Here is a 22,070-nt window from a genome sequence, read left to right on the forward strand (position 1 = left end):
GGGTACATATAGTTGGTACCATGATAGATCACCGCCTGGCCGAATATGAGGCAGATCGCTGGTATAAGATGGGTGTAGATGTTCACGGTCTCATTGTGAAGATGTCCGAGCGAGTGTGCGCAGCTGATCCATGAATTTGACACAGGCCGATATCCCGATCGGGTGAAGTGATTGTCCTGATACCATTCAGGAAGATCCTCGAAACATAGGAGCTGTTTTTGCTTTGATCTGAACTTTCTCCTTTCTTCCTTATTTGTCGCGTTGCTAGGCGCACGTGCTAATTTCGCTTTCGGTTTTCGATAGGCAAGAATAAATGACATTTTCAGGACGCCGTGTGGGCGGGAGACGCGTGCTGGCGGGTCGAACGGAGAAAAACAAAGGAAATGGATGGAAGGCAGCGATAGTCGTCGCTCAATATGGTTTTCTTGGTCGTCTTTTCCCACAGTGTGCGAAGAACCCCCCACTCAATTCGCCCACGTCGCGCGATGAGATAGAGACGCACATGTGCCCGGGAAAAAAAAAAAAAAAACCACCAAAAATTGTTGAAAAGTTTGGGAGCTCCAGCCCCTGGCTGCCGATTTGCCGACCCATAGATTGGACCGTTTCAGCCATTACCAGATCGGGTTCAGGCACAACGCTCTGCAGAGACCATCCAACCCGCCGATGTCCGGCTGATTTTGCAGCAGCCCCTAGCATTGCTGTGATGATATTGATGCCCTCGTGGTTCGTTTATAATACCCGAGCGCTACATTGCGATTTTTGGTGCGCTGACTTCGTGTTTTGTGGTTCTTGTTCCTATGCTGCTTACAAAGTCGGAATATTGACAATACAGCTTAGTCAGCAAGAGGTGCGTGCTGGGGCTGGCCGCTTCTCTTCTTCGACGCAAGCTTTGGTGTTCATATTCTGAAATGAGTGGGAAAAACGATTGATTCCCATCGCTTGATAATTCTGAAACTCTCATCGCCAATTGTTCAGGCACGACCACAGGCCTCTTAAAACTGATTTCCATCCAAAGAGATTCCTGTTTGCGAGATAACCCGATGCAACTAGTCACCAATGCACTTTTGTTCAGTGCGTGATTGCTGTACACAATGTTATGAGGAAACCCAAGCAGATTTACCGCCATCGTTGACATGTGAATTAAATTGTAGTCTTTGCGGAGCCTGGCCTAGGAGGAGCCGCTTTGTGGGAGGAATCGGAAGAGGTCTTTGCAAATTGCAGGATGGTAAATATCTCCGTAATTGCTGCGATCGAATCACCCGAGTTGGGGCTGAGAACATTCAAGCTCACAGTACAGTCAATCTCGACATCTCATTTGACCTTTCTCACCATCTTCGAACAAGTTGCGGAGAGCGCCGCCTCTGTGAACGGATCCAAGTTCAGGGAGAGAAAAGGTCTAGTTAGACTTGCATAAACTTCGGGTAAGCAACAGCAGCATTACTGGTTCAGACAAAACTGCAGGAAAGAACAGAGATTAGAACCTTTCCACGTGATATCATCCTCCACGATACCCTTGACAGCCAATGAATAAATTTCAGGTTCATTCCGAGTTGTACTAAGTGGTATTATGAGCGATAGTTCAGACTCCTTGAGAGGCTCGAAGAAGTCTTCTCGAGGTCTCTAGATGCGAATCTGCCGCCACATCGTTGAAATAGAATGTGCCACAGATCTTACCAGAAAATGAGCCAAGAGGATATCGGCGTCATATGGAGAGAGGCGAAGGGGAGAAAAGGTGGAGGTTGATCTTCCACCGGATTCCCGTATTGACAACAGGTTTTGGACTGAGCGATTCGCACGCCAAAATGGCGGTCATGGAAGCGGCTGGCGTAAGGACTGTGAGTATTATAGAAGAAAGAGTGCGTCCAGACGCAGCTAAACCAGCCCGAAAATGCTCGATTCAAATAAAAGATTTAGTTTCTGGGCTGGAAGTGTGGTTTGAAGCGTGATGGACGTGGCGTATTGTGCCTCGATAGGAGCATGTGGTGATAATACGCAGATTCTACTCCACCGTATCTCATCATCTAGTCGCATTGATGCGATTCCGCATCAAAATTTCAGAGGAAGAATAAAAGTCGTACATCCTGCAACAAGCAACAAACAAACCCTTCGTTGAGCTGCGCCATCACAATCCTCAAACCACGCTGAAGGCTTACCTCGTACTATGACATGAGAATCCCCCTTAAGCCTATTTCACGACTAATCTGCCGAAATGCCTTCGCGATCCCCATCACGAGGCCGGTCAACTACTCGCTCCAACACTCCCACTTCTATACAACGAGCACCATCGCCGCCCTTTAATCGTCCTCGTTCTCCCCGTCGATCTCCTTCACCAAGACCTCGCTCCAGATCATACTCCAGATCACCTCCTCATCGGGATGTGCGCAACGGTCATGGACGAGGTCGAAGTTACAGTCGAAGCACAACGCGCAGCAGAAGTCCGAGTCGTGGGGATAGAAGGTCATACCGAGAGCGGAGTTACACTCGCAGCCTTAGCAGAGAGAGCAGATGGACACAGAGCTCCAAGATTGTGGTCGAAAAGCTTACGAAAAATGTGACGGAAGCCCATTTGCGAGAGATCTTTGGGTCGTATGGGCGCATTGAATCTATTGACCTTCCCTTGAACAAGCAATGTATGTATGACCTTGAATGATGGGAACCCGGTCTCATGTTGAACAGTCATGACAAATCGTGGCACGGCATACATCCTCTACGACCATCCGTCCGCCTCTGAATCTGCCATTGCCCACATGCACGAGGCGCAGCTAGACGGCGTCGTCATTTCAGTCAGCATTGTTCTACCTCGTCGCGCGTTTTCGCGCTCGCCTCCACCAGCCAGATCTACGAGACCGGGACCACCACCTCCTCGCTATGGGCCCCCACCAAGAGGTCCGCCCCCCGGGAGATACCGAAGTCCACCACCTAGAAGAGGTGGTTATGGCGGAGGCAGACGAGGTGGGGGCGAAGATAATACGTACATTCCGCGCTCGACATACTCAAGGTCCCCTTCGCCGCCGAGACGGCGCTGGAGGTCCATCTCCTACTCAAGATCACCCTCTAGAACACCACCTAGGAGACGGGGGCCACCAGGTCGAAGTCCACCGCGGAGAAGGAGACGAAGTCCTAGCTACAGTTCTCGGAGCAGTTATAGTCGCAGCAGAAGCAGGACGAGAAGCCGATCCAGAAGCAGAGGAAGATACGGTGGCCGGAGATGAATAAGAGAGACAAGCTCCAGCCAGCTATTCGGAATTTCCCTGCCAAATAAATACTCCAACCCTCCGTGACAAATATCAGGTTTCTGGAACAGATGCAAATTGCACTTAAGGACGCTTATATTCCGATAGGCCGGTATCGGCCAGAGTACGATTTGGAAGTCTACTCGGAATGGATATTTGTTGGTCGGCCCTGTCCGAGGATTTTCCACGATCCCAGAGGTGAAGATCTTTATTGTCTAATTAGAGCGAAAGGGTTAGATCGGAAAAGAAACGCCAAATAGTTGCGTTACGATACGGTCCACCATGCAGCTTAGGCATCCTTGGACTTCTTGTTTTGGCCTGAATGCCTGCCGAGGACTTGGTGAATACTCGATGAAAATACAATTGAAAGCCATTCCCTGGCCTATTCAGCTAGCATGCTTCTAGGTGCTCGTTGTCCCTTGCATTAGAAAAACTTGGCGTGTGGAGCGCGAAGCCGCCGATCAGACTTTCCGTCGCGATTTCCGTGTAGATCAGCTTTCTTACTCAACACCAATGCGGGCTTGCCAACTCCGAACCGCCACCACGGCCCATGTAAAAGATTGATACATGCAACAGTATGGACTTTCGTCTCTCAGCTTGACCTCAATATCTCCCTCAATCTTATCATCATTCAGCGCCCTTCGAATGACAACGCGTCCTCACCAGAAAATTTCGCCCGTCCGATCATCCCTCCCGTCGCATACTATAGAATCTCTAGCCTCCATCATCCTTCACTAAATCTTGCATTCCTTGCCCATCCCAATCGCCATGAGTAGTGAACCGGATACGCCCGACGTTCGTGACGGATTGGCGCAACAAGGAGATGATCAGCTTGAGAGTGACGCTGAAGATGAAACTGCCAATGATACCACAATACCACATGAAGCCGAGGGCAGTGCGGAACGTACACTCCAAAATGGAAAACCATATGCGGTGTCCGACGAAACCACAGATTACAGTGTCTTCTCGAATCCATCCGACCTCGGGGAGATGCGCCGGAGAATCTTCGAAATGACCGAGCCGATTGAGCTCTCTGTCGCCGACTTTGAAACTTATTTCCCCTTTGTCGACAATATTTGGCGCAAGATGAGATCGGCGGAGACGCAACCAGAGGGTAGTGTGAGAACGGAGTATTACGCCTGCCGACTACGAAGAGGCGCAAACCAGAAACCCCATGTGCCGCGACCCACTCCCGAGGGCAAACAATCCAGGAAAAAGAGAGTGAGAGATGATAAGACATGTGGCATGACCATGAAGGTGGTCTACAGCTCTGGGCCGGCCCCAAGTTGTATCTTATCAAAAGCGGTGGATAGTTTCCAGAAACATTCTCACGATCTGGACTACATTGACTCCACAAAACGCAATTCGGGTATCATGGACACGGCTCGGCGAGAGGCCACCAAAGGATTCTTGCCGGCTTCAATATTTTGGAAGATGTGGGAGGAGCCGGAAAAGATGCATGCCGCAGGGGGAAAATTCATGAAGGTCTCCGATGTTCGAAACGTTCAATATGCCTGGCGACAAGAGAATCAACAAACGGTATTGAAAGCGCACACAGGCTTCAACCAGACCCGTGCGCCCCGACAACGACCACCGACTCCACCAAAGCCCTACCAGCCTCCCATGCAGCCTGGCATCTTTGGACGATTAGATCCTTCCAGACCGGATGGAACGAGACCCGAGCAGCATCCCATACCACTCGACACGCTGCAGTACCCTGAACATGCTCGAGGATTCCTGGACCCATACATTCCCGATCCCAAACTGGGCCCCGTCCGGAACCGTCCCCATGTCACCCTGACATGGGCAAGCAGTCTTGACAGCAGGATCAGCCTGGTACCAGGTATGCCCACCGTCATTTCCGGCCCGGAGACCAAAGCAATGACACACTATCTACGAAGTCGACATGATGCCGTTCTCGTTGGCGTACAAACCGCGATAGCGGATGATCCAGCTTTGAATTGCAGGCTTGCCAATCCCGCTGGCTATGGCGCACTGTCCCGGGAATATCAACCACGACCCATTATCATTGACCCCCACGCACGACTTCACATTCGACCCGAAATGAAAGTGCTCAAGATTGCCGCCGAAGGTCGTGCAAAGGCTCCATGGGTTGTGGTAGCTCCCGGTGCCATGCTGCATCCCTTGGCGGTCAGTACTTTGAAGGCTCACGGTGGAGAATATCTCATGATCAATGACTATCATCCTCAAGCCGGAGGTTTAAATTGGGAAGGAATTTTCAACGTTCTCCACCGAGAGGGAATCCAAAGCATCATGGTTGAAGGAGGTGGAATCGTTCTCTCCGAGCTCCTAAAATGGCGACACTCCCACATGATTGATTCAGTCATTCTCACAATTGCACCAACTTTCTTTGGCAAGGCCGGGGTGGCGGTATCACCGGACCCGACGTTTGATCCAACAGGAAGACCTATTGCCTCAAGACTCAGGAATGTCCGATGGCAACCCATGGGCGACGCTGATGTTGTACTCTGCGGTCACTTAGGCTACGATCGTCCTGCGAATGGAATTCTTCCTGGCGTTCAACGGTTTTCTCACACTGCTCAAGACCCAGCAGATCAGCGACAAAAATCACCACAAACACAACCGCCGCAGCCAACCCACCAATCAATTCCTCCGAGCCATATTACAGGAACAAACACAGGTCCGCCCCCTTCAGTACCACCATCCGCTCAAGCTCCTTCAGCCCCGGCTCCGAGCTGAACACCGAGGCGTCGAATTCTTCATCATTGAAAACGGACACCATTAGCAAAAAAGAACCCGGAGGGGGGAAATTCTGAGTCGGCTGCAGCGAACCAAGAACAATTACACACAGAGCCTAATGATTGGAAGATGACCACTTTGCGGATGATCCAAGCGAGTGCTTAATTTATCAAACTTGAACGTGACTTGCAAGTCCTTTGTTTGTCATCTTCACTATTGCGACGAGCTATGACACCTGACGATGGAAAAGAAACACGCTGGGCTTAGGCGATAGACTTGCACTAGAGCGACGGAGTGGGCTGGAGGGCAAGTTTTTTTCATTTGATTCAATTCTCCTTTTTTTTTTTTTTTTTTTTAAATGGAGGCCGGACAAAATGTTATGAAGGGAAAATTATTGAGCCATCGTTACCTGTGTGCTGGATGGAGTAAGCGCTTTCCTCAGCATTTCAGCAAGCTGTCCCGGGGGGGGGGGGTTATTTTCGGAAGAAGAACAGCAGAGCATCGTGCGTATGACAAGATCATCTTCTGAAAAATCAACGTGGATCGATGGTGTTCGGGATTCTACACAAAGGGAATAATCCCAACGCCTAATAGCATTCGTGTGGACCAAAGAATGAACCATGCCTATTCCAGCGCAACTTCTACCTTGGGAGATTTAAGAACTAGAACACATTGTGCCTCGTCCGTCCAAGATTATTTGCCGTACACTCATCTTGCCCATTTTTGTGTGAACTTTGAAGTCCTGTAGATGAAGCAATGCAATTTCATGTGGCTAGAACGGGGAAATGGGCTCGACGGTCGATGCTCTAGGTCCAGGGCTATGCAAGTCACTGTCAGGTAGGATCGACGAACTTACGCAAGGCTGTCATCACACGAAGCCATTGGCAAATATGGATTGGATGCATTCAAGCTAACCGACACAGTCACGTTTGGGAACAGCAGTGGAAATGAATGAACTTTCATTAAAGACATCCCTCTCCCATCTCAGCCCTTGCAGCGGACACAGTCAGGCGAGGGCCAAACTTCAACCAGGCCCACCATTGCTGAGTATCCGATATTTCAAACCGTTGGAACTTGATTCCGGTGCGCCTGCCGTGCTATTCCTACGTCCTGGGCCGGGTTTAGCATCGACTTTTGATTCGGTAGACTCTGTGCTTCTTCAGCTCCGCGCTGCGCGTCCGTCAAATATTTGCATCTCCATATCAGGTTGCGGCAGTGGATCTATGCGAGCTCCCATGTCGGATCTACCTTCTACCAAACTCGATTTCCGCTCTTGTTGTGGATAGTTTGGCGGTTTTGCAAAAGCGAAGGCCGGTTGGGTTGCTTGAGCTGCCCGCGAGAATACGTGCGTAGTAATTGAAAGTGTACCATTTGTTTGAGAGTGCAGAATGGGCACGGGACGTTCCCACACACAAAGCGCCGGAAGATGGGCTTATTAAGAAGCAAGTATGGAATTGTGTTAGTATGAGTTCCGGAGTGAGAGGGGTTGGGCGGAAGTCGGAAGACGAAGACGGATTCATATCAAGTCTGTGAGGAAGATTACAAGCAGGATGACTGGTTCTAGGATTCGTATGCTGGTAGCAGAGGAGGACAGAGCGGAGACCGTTGAGAAAGTGAAAAAAGAGACACACACGCAGAGGGAAAAGAGGGAGGGGTCAGACGTTCTTGAAGAGCCGGGAACGATGGAAGGGTGTGGGTATTTGGTTCCTATGGAAGCACCAGAGGTTGTTGAGGCGACGAAGTTGGTCAGTCAAAATCATATAGTAACAACAAAAGACAACTACCATTCCTGGATCATACTTCACCTTGTCGATCTTGAAAAGCTCTCCCCGCAATTGCAACGTCGAATGTCGCCTATCGAAGGAAAAACCGGCTTACAATATGCCGAAAGTAACATCACCGGCAGAGTGCGGGAAACAACATTTGTTTCTATGGGAAACTCTCCGTGCATAGACTTCAACAGGTTAAAAGAATGACAGCCAGAATAAAATTCTCCGTTCGAAGCTGTATCACGCCCTGGCATCTGGCATCATGTTCGTCGCCTCTGTCACTGCAAGTTTGTGCTTGCTCAAAGTAGCGACATGTGCCATTTCCCTATCTGCGTCGCCTCCATCCAATGCGAGTAAACCTATCCTAGAATCCTTCGTTTCTTTCTCCATCGAGTTCTCCTCGTTTCCCGATTTTGCCGGTAAGCATCAAGAGATATCTGTCTAGAAGGAGTGAATACAAACTATTTTGAGGAAACTCGAGCCATCCGAACCACTTCTCGTATAACCTCTTGACCAATCTCGGCAAGATCCAAGGATCGAATCCCATCGTCAGAGTTGGGGGGAACACGCAGTAGGTCCAATTGAGCAGATGACCGGATTGGAGTGCCAACAAAGTATAGGGACTACGCAACTTTCAATGCTTCCCAGAAGACTGCCTTGATAGGAACTTTCGACTTCAATCGATCCAAAGATTATCCGACCACCATCTCGATCGGTCCCTCGTATTTTGACTCATACTCCACTTGGCCGAATATCACATACGTGCATGGTTTCAACCTTGGAAAGAATGGTACTGTCGGACATGACACACTGGCCGGTACAGTCCCCTTGGCTTGCAAGGCCTTAAGCAATGGCAAACTGGCCTATTGGCAATTGGGCAATGAGCCCGACCTCTTCAAAACTAGCGCCCAAGGACCAGTCCGGCCGAGTTGGTGGAACGAAACGGACTATGTTGAAGAATGGCTCACCAAGACTCGCATCATGAAACAGCTGATTCAGACCAACTGCCCGGATGTCATGAAGCAAGGGAAGTTCAAGTTCTATGCACCAGGTTTTGCTGGGACAGCCAACAGCCTGGATCTCATCACCACGTGGGCAGCGGGCCTCAACGCAGACCACGATATCAGCTTTATCGACAGTCACAAGTGAGTGATGTGATTCTTTGGGGGATGTCGGTTGACGAAATGTAGCTATATTGGAGGCGCCACTCAACCCGGAGTTACTCTCCAAGGAACGCTGATGAATCACACCTCGACTGTTCTGTCTGTTGCGAAACACCTAAACGAGTCACATCTACTCTCTGGAGCCGGCCTACCCTACATCTTGGGCGAGACCAACAGCTTGTACAACGAAGGTGCACCTGGACTCTCCAACTCTTTTGGTGCGGCGCTGTGGGGAGTGGATTTTTCCCTCTACTGTGCTGCGACCGGCATTCGACGGGTTCACATGCATCAAGGGACCAATTACAGATACGCCTCGTGGCAACCCGTTCAAACAGTCAATGAGACATTGGGTACCAAAGCACCTTACTACGGAAATATCATGGCTGCGACTTTCCTGGGTGACGTGACGAAAGGGAACGTCAGCATCAGCGATCTGGAATTGGGGAGCATCTACCAAAACGCCTATGCGGCGTACGTTAATGGACGGCTAGAGAGGATTGCAATTATCCAGATGCGGGCATACAACTACACAATGGGCACAGATGCAGCGCGGCCCCGTGAGATATTCAGCTTCCAATTGCCCACTGCCAACGGCGCATCCATAAAGGGAATCAACGTGCAACGGCTCATGGCGAATGGAAGTAATGCCATCACTGGGATCACATTTGATGGGGTTTCGTACAATTACGAACTCGACAAAGGCCGACCAGTCATGTTGAATAATGTCACCAGGAATGAAGTACTGCAGATTGCTCGGAGTGGCATAGTTACAGTTGAGGTACCGTGGTCGAGCGCTGCGATCCTAAATTTGCTGTGGTGAAGACGTCAGCAGGGATATTAATAGTTTCCACGCACGGAAACTCTTTGGAGCAGGTATCTCTTTCAAATCTGCGATGGGCTACCACACCAGCCCTCCCCTCAAAATACAAGAATAACTCCTACAAGCGATAGAAGAGGAAGTGACTACGTGAGAGGGAAAAGCGCTCACCTCATCTGATATGTGATCCTCTCGTAAATATACATTTTCAAGGACTCAATCGTACTATGACCTTCAACGTGCCTGCCTGCTTGGTGGGTGTCCTACGAAACCACTGCACGAAGAGGTTTCCACTCGGAAGACCTTTCAGAGCAAGAAAGGCCAAGAAAACCAGCCCTACCAAAATGAAAAAGGGGTGGCACAAACGCACAAATTCTTACCCACTTAGATCTCGACAACCTTATTCAAGCACAAATATTCAAAATCTGATTCCTATCTGTCTGTTCACTAATATATGTAAAATGAGCCAAAAAAAAAAAGGTTGAGGTCTAGTGGCAGGGGTTTGCCCCTTACTGGATTCGAACCAGTGACCTCGACATCCCGTTCGTACAACACATAATGATACCAAGAGCACTGGTTCTCCTGCTACCGATGGCAGCCACTGCCAGCGAATCAATCCTGCCAGTATGCTTTCTCTATACAAAAAGCTGTTGACTTTGATGGGGAGAAAGGCCAATCATTGGCCTTGCTATCTTCATACAGCGTCCCCCATATGCCGCCTCAGGCATAATGGAAGACGGGACTGCAATGAAGATTCTACACTACTTGGAACCCCATTTCGAGATGCTCAGTCGATCATGGTCTGGGCCATTGGCACTCGATTCTATTCCCCTTGCAGCTGACTGTGATATGCATACACTTTGCTGGCTTCCTACCTATAGTTGCTAAAAAGGCTGACAGCTTGACACGCCTTGGAAATCTAGGCTTCAAACAGTCGGCGTTTCGCTTCTCCCGCCAATGTTGATTCTCGCGTTACGAGAAAGGATCCAGCAACCGGGACAGTTGCCCCTGATGCAATTTTCTGTCGTCGATCACCACCATTCATATTACAATTCAGGCACTCGTCGACGCATCTGGACATTGAAAGCACTGGAGCACCCGGCCAAGCCGCTGAGAAGAGCCAAATGGAAGACCGAAGAATCCTTCCGGATTTGCGGCTCGTATTCATAGCTGGCAGAATTATCCACGCGTGTCAGCTGTTATTCCTCCCAAGGAGTACTCGACTCACTCTTGTGACGTCGTTATCACATCATGTTTGTCTTGATTTGGCTGCTCCTTTAGCATTCAGCACTCGCTCGCTGTTATGATACTATATCAGCTGCATCCATGGACAGAATATCTTGCGTGCTCGAAGCCTCATTTAGGTAGCCAAGTCTCTTCAAACCCGTGGTGCGCCAGGAACTCTTTCATTTCTCTGTTGATTCTGGAACGAACCAGGAGAGCTACATGATGGCTCTTTCAACTTCAACAATATCCACAATGTCTCGTTGGCAAACATGACGAGCGATGCCAATAAACCTTGGACTCGTGTCGATTCTAGCGATGAATCTCAGGTTGACAGTCAATAGAAACCGAAACCAAGCTCCTACCGAACCGAAAGTTTCCAGGACACCCATCTACCGATTATTGAATAGAGCTGACGGTCTGTCACCACCGCCTTGGGAACACAAACTCCATGAGACACACATTCGAGGAGCACCACCGCTTTCGACACGGTCGGATACTCTGATCGTCGACGTCAGACACCCCGAATCTTCTTTGAGTGCTAAACCATGTGGTTCTCAACTGCTTTCATTATGGTATTCACGCGGGCACTATATACGGCTTCTGTACTCTTAATTTAGGTCTCGGTCAAACGCAAAAGTACGCCTGCAACGGAATGATCACCGGGTTCTCTATTTTCCTCGGTCTTGCCTTTGCAGCACAATTCTAACAATATACAGATATGACGCGATGGAGGTTCCTTGCTCCCCGGTATCGGACACTTAACGACTTCGAGCTGGCCCTCGGATGCAAGAGCTACTGCTATACTCCGAGTACTGTGTTTCCGGGCGACCGTCCGGAAACATGGTATCCGAGCAAATCTTAGGTTGCAGCGGCAGCATGATTTCTCATTTTCATTGCCTTCAGCTTTTTGGCGGCTTTTGTCGCCCTCGCCTATTCGATAGGTGTTTCAGAAGATTCTGTGTCCCTCAGCAATGGCACAGTATGTCCAAGTGCCGTTAATTGCCAATAGATATTTCTGATGCTCATCAGGAAATATCAGTGCTGCAGATCTTCAACATGTCGCCACCAAACAAGAACCGAATAATGGCAAGGGCTACCCCGGCGACTATCAAATGGATACGGCAAATCTATGGGGTGAATTGGGTCGAAATCTTGTGCCATACATCACCACGTTTGACGACGTTTCGGCTCTAGATGGCAACAGCGTCTACACCAATAAGGAAGAAGACCTTTGGGGGTATGATTCCGTCGACCTATCACCGATGAACTTGAAACAAAGCATTGTCTCTTTCCGGACAGTCGGCTTTCAGGTGACTTGAGAAGAGAGAAAAGTGATCTTTGGCGGCTACGCTGGCTTCAACACAGACAATGCCACTCCTCTAAATGACGTGACTTGGCTGGAAGCAGATGGCGAGCGAATTTCTCGAGGTATTCCGAATACAGCTACTGGCTCCACGACATGGATGGACAATACTACTTCCGCTTGTGGTCCTTGCCGTGCACAGATCCTCGCTTTACGATCTGCCAGCAATCTCACCGTCACCGAAGCCGGTTCGGATGCAGTAGCTGTACCAACCCGTTGTCCCGGGTCTGCCATAACACCATTGACCAAGTCATCAACTTCGACCGGGAAAGCTTCGGCAATCCTGACGCCTCCAAACTTCTCGATGACCAGGTGTAAATATATAGCAGGCAGTATAGGCTTGACCGGCGTAGACGCTGTAGGCTCGGAGTTCCAGGACGTCATGCTCAATGGCGGCACACAGAACGAACCCTCTGCGCAACGACACGGCGGAAGGAATAGCATGACTCGTCACGAAATTCACCGCCAGGGCCATCGCCGCAATGGATAGGCTAAGTGGTCTTGCGACTTGGCAGCAGCGCACTTGGTGCATCCAGATCTCAATAAGATCGGCGATGACGGCCGTCTTCTTTTGGTGGACGAGATGGCTCAGTGGCGAGACAGATATAAGGTCGCGTACGGCGAAAGACCTGGTCCGGAAGATCCTGGGCATCATGACACCACGTTCATCAGAGACCTGGTGTCATCGGGGCGAGTGAAGAGTATGGCTAATACACAGAAAGATGCTCGAGGGGCAGTATGATTGAATGCGTATCAAATGGATTGAAATGGTTTGATGAAATGCTGTCTATTGGCCTTGATATCTGCGTGGGAGCCAGGAACCACATTGTCGCTGTCTTGGTGCTGTCTGTACATTGAGACAGATTCCAATGTGTACAAGAACATCGGACACGAATTGGACGTAGATGACGCAGGACACAAGTTCATACCAACAATTCAAAGCAAAGGAACGTGTTACAATAGTCATGAAATAGCAGAAGCAGTTCGATCGTGTCGAAATATTCTGTATCCGGCCCCCAAGATAAAATGTCCCAGTATTTCGTAGACCAGCCAGTCCTTTTCTCGAATAAGTGTCATCAAAACTCTCCTCTCAAGTAAAGCAAAATTCTCTTGCCATCCACTTTGCTCTTACTCTCTCGACACCCTCGAGAAAATCTGCATCCTCCTCGATCACGAACCGAACCTCCCATGGCGACGAGAAATCATAGCTATCGACAAGCGATGAACCCGTGGCGTGATCGAAATATCCCAGTCCAACACTCATGAGTAAACGACTATTTTCCATGAGATTTTTCTGCGGCGATTCATGTGCGAAATGGCGAATGAAAACCAGATTAAACGTGTCCATTCTTCTGGATGAAGAACTCACACGGCTGCCTGGGTCGGGACGACTCAACTCATACCGAGCTTTCGTTTGATCCGGGGCCTGGCCGACTTCTAGAACAAGTGCTGACATACTGGTATCATGCGCTTCATCCAACGACAACACAGTAAGCGTCACACTCAGTCCATCCTTCGAAATCATACCAAGCCCCTCATCGTAATGCAACCAAACATCTTGCCCGGGGCTGATCCAGCTGGCTGGCGCCCATCTGAATGGGCGGCACTCTATTTTCGGCCGCTTATCGAACAACACCGTCCACGGAATCTCTCTCAGGCTGAGATAGAAATGGATCCATCTCTCTTGACCATTCAACTCCATGAGATCCCTCACATCCACATCAAGCAAGAGTCCCATGACGAGAAGCTGGTCGTCCGGCCGGCTTGTTCTCCGTCGCGTAAACGCATTGAAGATATCCACTAGTTTCCTGACTTTTGGGCGGTGTTTTGCCTGGCGATCTAGAGGGCGGGCCTTTTGCAGCACGGCAAGTAAATCACGGACAAAGACGGTGGGGAACGGACTAACGTTGGAGTCATAGTAGAGTCGATACAAGCCCTGAATCAGACCGTATAAGTCGAAGAGTCCATCCTTCAACTCCAAGTCGACCCAGGCTGGAAGAAAGCCTTCTTGATATGTCCAGAGACGGCCAAACCAGCCGGAGGCAAAGACCGTCCAGCCGATTTCTAGGCTCGGCGCCGATACGGAGAGAGAGCGCATGCCTTTGTCGACTACGATCACCCCCGTGGCATTTGCGTACGTCGCTTTCATCAGCTCGATCGCTTTGCCACGGTAAGGTTCTTTGCTGGGGACACAGAGGCCGTCGATCCAGAAGTAGGCATCGTATGTGAGTCGTTGGCTTGCGAGCTGATGAAGTCTTGCGATTTGACAAGCGGGAAGACCGAGTTCGGTACTGCTGCCCAGCCCATCGGCCCAGACGTGCGAGAATGCGACATAATCTGCTTTCGAGTCGTGAGGGTCCACAGCTCCAAGTCGAAGAGATCCGCCGTCTTGAATGAACTGGACAACGGGAATTTTATGGGCGTTAAAGATGTCAAAGACGTCTTTCAAGGACGGCTTCAAGAAATGGCAATTGCATTCTGGAGTTTCGTGCTCTTGTTTATACGTCGATAACTCGACGTCATTTCTTTGACATCGTGCTGCTGTGCATGTCTTGTGGCCGGTGGTAGGAGCCGCAAAGTCAGCCGCATCCACATATCGGAGGAGAGATGGTGACATGGCAATTTCGGCGCTGGCGATAACGAAAGAGCACCAGCCTTTTGCGACGAGTCGTTCTGAATACTTTCGTGGGAATGGAGCTGTATCTGCACTGAAGCCGCTGAATGATTTAATTTCCATGCGCAGTTCTCTTTCGACAAAGCCGGCGATGGCTTCGTGGAGCGCGGACAGGGCAGGTTCAATCTCAACAATCAGCTTTCGAAGCTCAAAAAGGGCTTCTGTTTTTTCCGAATCAGCAGAAGTTGGAAGTTGAGTGACTATGTCATGCAAGATTGTACTCGCGACTGTTACGCAGTCTCTGGCTTGTCGGAGCGTCGTTTCTCGAAAGTCATCTTCGATTCCATCCAGCCTACGCTTCCACAATTCCAGGAGTGTTCCCAGATTTCGGCTGTAAATCCACTCTTTACCATCCTCATCTGGACTAAATCGGGTCAGATAGGAATGATATATTGGTGTTGCGAAAATCGCTTCCAACAGGCCGAAATATTGCCATGCCTGGATGAATGCGGCCGTGGAATACACAGCCTCATGCACATCCAGCTCTTTCAGCGACGAATGAGCGCAATAGATGTCCTGGTGGTCGAGCATTTCTTCGATATTCCAGTCTCTGCCATATTCGTCCCGAAACGCGATGTCAATGGGCATAGGCTTATAGTCGACGCTGTGGAGATATGATGATCCACAGTGATCGTGTCCGAGCCATGGGATCCGTGGGCTGACAGCAGCGCAACTGCCGTACAGCCTATCGCGGAGAGTCCAGTCCGTAACTTCAAGTGGACTACTTGCTCCGTCACGGATCTCTGCCCGGAAGGTTCGGGGGGATGGATGGTATATCAGATGCTCCATCAGTTCGTGATGCGGGGACTAACGTCGTGGCCTGAAAGAGTCGAAGACAGGTGAACTCTTTCCCCGCCTTGGACAATCGTGGCCTTTTTTACAGGCACACTCCCTGCAGCCGCACCAATGCACTAGACGCGCTTACGCCATGCTTCATCAGTAGCTTTTCGATTCATGATCTGACTCTCCACTGCCTGCTTCAAGATCCATGACCAATGGTCTATAATGTTCAATGTAGTTCTTCAGCGGCACTCACCCTGTTCACGTGGTTAGTCACCTAACGCAAGTCCATCAAGAAATATAGTCTTAGTGCATGCTTCACTTTCCCTAGCTCATGAGGAACAGAAGAGGTGATCGCCTGTCGGTATATAGTTACTAAAGACTGTTGACTACTTGAGGGGGCCTTAAACGACCCGCCCAGAGGTATGCAATTAGGCCCCTGGGCCTTTCGCAGCCATGGCGCTTATCGCCAACCAGAGCCTATTTGAATCCCAAGCGTATGTCTGGGGGATCCAGAGCTGCATGTCATTCCCGGGGCCCGGCCCATTCCACTACCATCAGCCAATAAGACCCCTGCCGTTAGGATGCGCCGAAGAGACCGGCAACGGCCAATTGAATGCCTTTATTCAAGTAGATGCCTCGTATCTCGAAGTTGACTGTAGGCGACAACGCATGTTCCGGCACTGCTCTTTACCTATAAATGGGCCAAACTTGACTGACCACGAGCTTCTCTTTCGGGACACCGCCTTGCCGCTTTATGGGCGCAAAATCAGGGTCGGGCTCAGGTGGCTCTCTGAACAGCTCCGTCGGCTCCTGTTTTCTACTCTTTGGCCATCCATATCCCGTGGCTCTTCCCGGGTATACCGAAATGGGCCCCGTCAAGTGTCCTCCTGACTTTTGGTCAACTTTACACGAGCGACATATCTTCGAGGGACGATGGTCTGGTTTGGGGAGCGCCAAGGGAGCCTCGAACTGGGAACCTTCCAAACGACGCTGGACACCTATCAGTAAAAGGTAAACGGCAATCTCTGTTGGAAGGCACGGAGTCTGCCGCTAAACCCCGTAACAGGCCACGACACGTTTTAACAGGAGGGAAGGATCCAAACCTTCTTTGCTTTAACAGCCTTTCCCTGTTCCTCTCCAAGCTCCTCGAATGTGACACATTTCGGGACTATCACACCGTCGAGAACCTCCTCCGCCGTTATACCACCAAAACATATCAGGGTGTGTCAGATCCACGGGAGAGACGACATGCTTGAGACACCTCTCTTCGAAAACCGAAGTGAAAGGGCAGAGGCAGTTGGCCGAAGGGAGTGGGAACGTGGGGATATGTGCGAGTATGCCCCCAGCCACCGACTCAACATGACTGGAGGCCGAAAAAAAGCATGCTCGACCTTAAATCATCTCTTCCCTCTGAATTGTCTGTGCTGAGATGGTGTCCTTGAGCCTGGTGATCTCTACTCTACTGCAGTTGATACTACCTCCTTTCCTTAGTGTGCTTCTTCTTCAGACCTATAAATGTCCATTTACCGAATCCCCCTAGTTAGGATGAATGAAATTTGAACATTTGACTCCACTATGGCATGGGAAAGGCCCATCTTTGATATGTGCGAGCAATGCTTGATCGAGAAGTTTCTCCGAGAATGAAAGCCCCCTGGGCAATGTAGCATAATGTGTTTGCATTAGGGTAAATGTGCCGTTCATGCTCGCAACATCATGAGAGCAATTGGTGGGTACGACAACTAGGAGTGACATTTCTTGATGCGAACAGCTCGGTTTAGCGTTTCATCGGAGCATACATGAAGCCTGCTGGAAAATCGCCACCCCACATGCAAAGTCATACCTGCGATCATGGTTCAGGGAGGGAATGTTAGAATGTGGCACAAAAAGTTGTCGAAAATTCCGTCCTTCTCATGCAGCACGCTCAGCAAAAAGCCTTGGGGAGGCATAACAAAGTGTCGACGTCCGTCATCCATCTTTGCCTTGAAACTCAGTTAGCCGCGGACTAGTTGTCTAACAAACTCGTCCAATGTGAGGATAAAGCTCGATATGGAAGCGTAATAGGCAGCCAAACCGGGGAGAAAGTCAGGCAACGAGCACGTGAGTCATCTCCTGCTTGCGCTGAAAATATGTACACTCTTAATAAATGACTGATTTATGAAGATAGAGCGTACCAATGAGGAAGTCCACTAGCTTTAGGGATCGGGCCCTGACCAATATTATAGTTGGAGGCACGGAGCACATCAACGAAATTGAATATCAAGGCATGATGGAGCCGCCAAGGATCTGGGTTGAAAATGGAAACAAGGATACCCGCACAAAAGAATTGCCGAGACATATTGCAGGAGAAAGCAAGCATGTCGATAGACGACCGTAAAATTGGGAATTAAATTGCTTCTACTCACAGTGAGGCGAAGCATGGCGACTATACTGGCCTCGAAGATGGCCCCAGAGCAATAGATCTACTGGCCAGATCATCTACCAGGTCGGGCAACGCCTAACAAAACCATTGACCCAAGTCGATGCATTTTATAGTATGCTTTCCCTACCCAACAAAGACCGCATGACGGAAGTCGGGTTCAAAATGACGGACGAGTATGAAAATCCCGAGGATCAGAATAGTGAGGACATAAAGAGACACCATTTTGGGGCAGGGGCAAGGACGAGGGTAATCGTTGAATTTCCTGGTGGTAGCGAGGTTGACAAAGCCGGAAACTGGTGACTATCTCAGAAGGGGATCGCAGCGGGTGAACGCCATTGCTTGCATTTGTGCATTTTGCAGATTGAGGTTTGGAGATAATCTCCGTCTTGTATATGGCCTTTTCGCCAGAAGCAGAATCGTTGCCATTCGACAAGGCCTTCCTCCATTCAGTCCCATGCAGACTAGTTGAAAAATATAGCATGTCAACTCTTTTTTTTGGCGATCGTGATATTGATGTTCTTGTTGTACGTGAACCATGAGTTTTTCACGGTCCATGGCTTATTTGGATCGACCAGCGCGAGCTATGACAGCGGATGTTAGACGAGAGTGAAAACACGTTGGAACCGACCAATTCTTCTGTTTGGAAAGAGAAATACGAAAGCACTCACGTCATAATATTTGAAAAGCGTGGCGACGACCTTATCCGCCTCAAGTTTGCTGAGATTTTTGCCCATGCAAATTCTTGTGCCGTGACCAAACGTGAGATCGGCTTCTTTCATCTTCGTCTCACGCTTTTTAAATTCCTCCTCAGTCTCGCCTGCCATTGGAAGCCATCTTTCGGGTACAAATTCATCGACATTGGGCCCAAAGTACTCTTCGCTGCGGTGCACCACCCATGGATTCATGCCGACAACGGAGCCTCCTGGAATATATCGGCCGTCTGGTAATGTTAATCCGGTGGCCGGGACGATACGTTCGAGCATCAGGCCGACTCCCGAATGGATGCGGAGGGTTTCCCTTACGACGGCCTTGAGATAAGGCAACGACAGCGTCTCGGACCAGGCGACAGGAAAGCTCAGGGTAGCGTTGTGAAGTTCATCGACCAGTTTCTTATGGACGCCAGGATTCTTCAGAGTATAATAGATGATCGCACCAAGGGAGATGGCCGTCGTGTCACTTCCAGCAAGGAGATTGATGAGCAGGTAGTTGACAACTTGATTGTCATCGACGAAGTCCGGATGCGTGACCTTTGCTTCTAGGAAGCAATCAAGGAAGTCCTTCGCCTCTTTCTTACCGTCAGCCTTCTTCGATTCGGACTTTTCTTCTGCTGTTACGGCCCGTCTGGCCAAACGTTCTCCCAAAGCCTGAACGGCGAAGTCGGTCGCCCAAGAAAATGTCGGGGGTCCGATTCGTCGGACTGGATTCTTGTCAAAGACGAAATCCAGTACCGGCACTTGACTAACAGATGCGTAGTAGTCGAGAGACCGCTCCGAGATCGAGAGAAAACCCCCCACATCTTGACCTTCGGTAATGAAGCCAAAAGGTTTGCTAAAGGTCATTTCACTCATGGCATCCCAAGCAAAATAATTGACCCATTCACTGGCGTCGAACGGCTTCCCAGCATTTTCTCCGTCCATGAACCTCTCTTCCAAAGTTCGGGTGAAACGCGCAATGACAGGATCGAGAAGTGATTCGAAGTCACGAACATTGGTCATTGTATATAGTTGTCTGATGGGGCGGACTGCCTTTGTGTGCCATTCCTCGTTGGTTGTTCCAAAAATATTCGAGACTCGGACGCCGTTGACCATGACATCGTTTGGATTGTACATATGGCTCTGTGGGGATTCGTCGTATTAGTTTGTGAGTGTTTGCAGCAAAGGATGGAAAAGACATACCTTTTTCCACGGCGCCTTGACGTTGAACACAGTCTTGATCATTCCAGGGTCGCTGAGGCTGATGATATTTGGTCCAATCCTTACGGCAGGTCCATATTTACGATGCAGTTTCGTCTGCGTAATGTCGCATCGACCTCGGTATGTGTCTATCAGACGCCAGAAATCCGTGAATTTCGCTGCAAAAGGCCCATCAAATTTCCTCAGAGGAGAGGCAAAAGCGGTCGAGAGCAATTTCAGCAACAAAACAACAAAGCCAAAAACGGCCAATGTTGATACAATTCCTGTATACGCCATGACGAAGTGTATATCGCTTTCAATTCTGCTGTAACAAGAATGTTAGAGAGGAAGGTCCGAGTCCGGAAGAAACGAAAATGGACAAAAATACCCCCCCTTTTTTTCCCTTCCCCCAAGGTTTTTGTCATTGGCGTGAGGCCTTTTAGGCGGTGATGCATCAGATAGGACGGGTCCGAAGTGACATGCAAAGATCTTGAAGCAGCCATCAGACTCGCATTAAGCCATGTAGTCGCTAAAGTATATGGCTTGAGCTAAATAGCAATATTCAAGGGGACTGATTGGGGCATTGAACGGGTGTCGTTGAGTTGCAGCTTGATCGACGTAAACGGACCTGCCTATCATTTCTCTTCCAACAAGCCACCATACACTGCTAGCTTGAAATGGTCAGATGACAGGGTGGGATACAATCAAGGGTTTTTGGACATTAATTGAGTGATAGAAGGTGCGTCAACTTGGAACTTCCTGTCCCATGTTAGTCGTACTAGGATGGAGTATGCTTCAGGGTTCATGCTTGTCGACCGGCCCCCGGCTAGATCCACTTAATCTGGAGTTGGCGAACGCCATGGCTATCAGGTACTCGGAATGGCAGTTGGTCAAAAGAGTAACAAAATGCAGTAATACTTTGTACCCTGGATTGAGAAGGTGTTCAGTCCATTTGTGGACACTTTGTTATGACCCAAACATAAAGATTCCCAGCATATCCTATTTGAATGTAAGAGTGGGCCAAGTTCCTTTGTCACACTTGTCTGGAAAAGAAAGAGCTTGGCGATATGTGTAGGACGGAGTAATGTACAATAGAAAGCGACAACACTCCTGATAGTAACTAGACGAGGCATATCTGGAACAGGAGGTGGAAGAGAAGGAAGAAGGGAAAACTACAATGGCAAAAGGTTGACTGAAAGTTATTGTTTGTTGTACATTTGTTCTTCAGAGGCTGTGTGGGGTGGCAGGAGTCGAAGAAAGTAGTCCTCGTATGCGTCACGTGAAAAACGATTGACCCACAAAAGCGCTGGGGAAAAACTTTAACGAAAGGATCATTAGAGCCGGGCCCCGCATCAGAGAGCTGTCCAAGAGACTGCCACCATGTAGATGCTGCTCAAAGCAGTCTGTGGCCTAGGGACCGGGTCGTGTACTCCGGACCCTCCAATCGAGCCTGAGCCCAGCGGATTAGCCCGCGGACTACTGTAAGGATGCAGCACTGAAAGCTCTAGTAGACTGGCCACGGGTCATGGCCCAAGATGCCGTCTTGGTGGTGTCTTCGCATATTCCGTATCGGGTTCAAGTAATCGAACCAAATCAACCCCAAAGTAAATGCGTCGATCTCCCTGTGACTATACTCCGAAACGAGTACGTCTAACATCATTTGAGAGCAGGGGTACGATTATGCTTTTCGCTAGATCCTAGCCTTTGTGGTGATCGACGGGATTAAGGGTCGACTGGAGCTAGCATGGTACGACGAGGATAGAGGGAGCTAAGCTTGTCTGGAACCTGTTCCAGCCGACGTTCTGTTACACCCGACCATTATACTAAAGACTAATCCCGTACCCGGCTCGGACATGTTCCCACGCTATGGACCACATGATCCAGATACTTTAACGTATTGTCGATCTGGCGATCATCGTCCCAATCACAACACGTACCTTTTCTCAACCCCCCGGAACGCAGGGAGCTCATTAGGCACTCGAACCGTCAAATGCGGTCTGCTAATTCAC

General features: G+C 49.6%; 6 protein-coding genes across 6 annotated transcripts; 4 read left to right on the forward strand and 2 right to left on the reverse strand.

Annotated features, from left to right (window-relative positions):
- Positions 1–2,209: 2,209 nt before the first annotated feature.
- On the forward strand, positions 2,210–3,212 carry Z518_08508 (uncharacterized protein; the record flags this gene model as incomplete). Its single annotated transcript, XM_013414249.1, has 2 exons — positions 2,210–2,630; positions 2,677–3,212. 2 exons carry the CDS (start codon positions 2,210–2,212, stop codon positions 3,210–3,212), a joined length of 957 nt encoding a protein of 318 aa, XP_013269703.1.
- A 789-nt stretch (positions 3,213–4,001) lies between these two features.
- Z518_08509 (uncharacterized protein) lies at positions 4,002–5,954 on the forward strand (the record flags this gene model as incomplete). The annotated part of the gene is made up of 1 exon (XM_013414250.1): positions 4,002–5,954. One exon carries the CDS (start codon positions 4,002–4,004, stop codon positions 5,952–5,954), a length of 1,953 nt encoding a protein of 650 aa, XP_013269704.1.
- A 2,031-nt stretch (positions 5,955–7,985) lies between these two features.
- Positions 7,986–9,706, forward strand: Z518_08510 (uncharacterized protein; the record flags this gene model as incomplete). The annotated part of the gene is made up of 4 exons (XM_013414251.1): positions 7,986–8,142; positions 8,195–8,294; positions 8,344–8,868; positions 8,914–9,706. 4 exons carry the CDS (start codon positions 7,986–7,988, stop codon positions 9,704–9,706), a joined length of 1,575 nt encoding a protein of 524 aa, XP_013269705.1.
- Positions 9,707–11,770: 2,064 nt separating this feature from the next.
- On the forward strand, positions 11,771–12,249 carry Z518_08511 (uncharacterized protein; the record flags this gene model as incomplete). The annotated part of the gene is made up of 2 exons (XM_013414252.1): positions 11,771–11,909; positions 11,960–12,249. The coding sequence occupies 2 exons, from the start codon at positions 11,771–11,773 to the stop codon at positions 12,247–12,249; spliced, it is 429 nt and encodes a 142-aa protein (XP_013269706.1).
- A 1,134-nt stretch (positions 12,250–13,383) lies between these two features.
- On the reverse strand, positions 13,384–15,756 carry Z518_08512 (uncharacterized protein; the record flags this gene model as incomplete). The annotated part of the gene is made up of 1 exon (XM_013414253.1): positions 13,384–15,756. The coding sequence occupies one exon, from the start codon at positions 15,754–15,756 to the stop codon at positions 13,384–13,386; it is 2,373 nt and encodes a 790-aa protein (XP_013269707.1).
- Positions 15,757–18,651: 2,895 nt separating this feature from the next.
- Z518_08513 (uncharacterized protein) lies at positions 18,652–20,358 on the reverse strand (the record flags this gene model as incomplete). Its single annotated transcript, XM_013414254.1, has 3 exons — positions 18,652–18,750; positions 18,838–20,004; positions 20,065–20,358. The coding sequence occupies 3 exons, from the start codon at positions 20,356–20,358 to the stop codon at positions 18,652–18,654; spliced, it is 1,560 nt and encodes a 519-aa protein (XP_013269708.1).
- Between the last annotated feature and the right edge of the window lie 1,712 nt (positions 20,359–22,070).

This window comes from Rhinocladiella mackenziei, assembly GCF_000835555.1.
Source record: "Rhinocladiella mackenziei CBS 650.93 unplaced genomic scaffold supercont1.6, whole genome shotgun sequence".
Classification (NCBI taxonomy): domain Eukaryota; kingdom Fungi; phylum Ascomycota; class Eurotiomycetes; order Chaetothyriales; family Herpotrichiellaceae; genus Rhinocladiella; species Rhinocladiella mackenziei.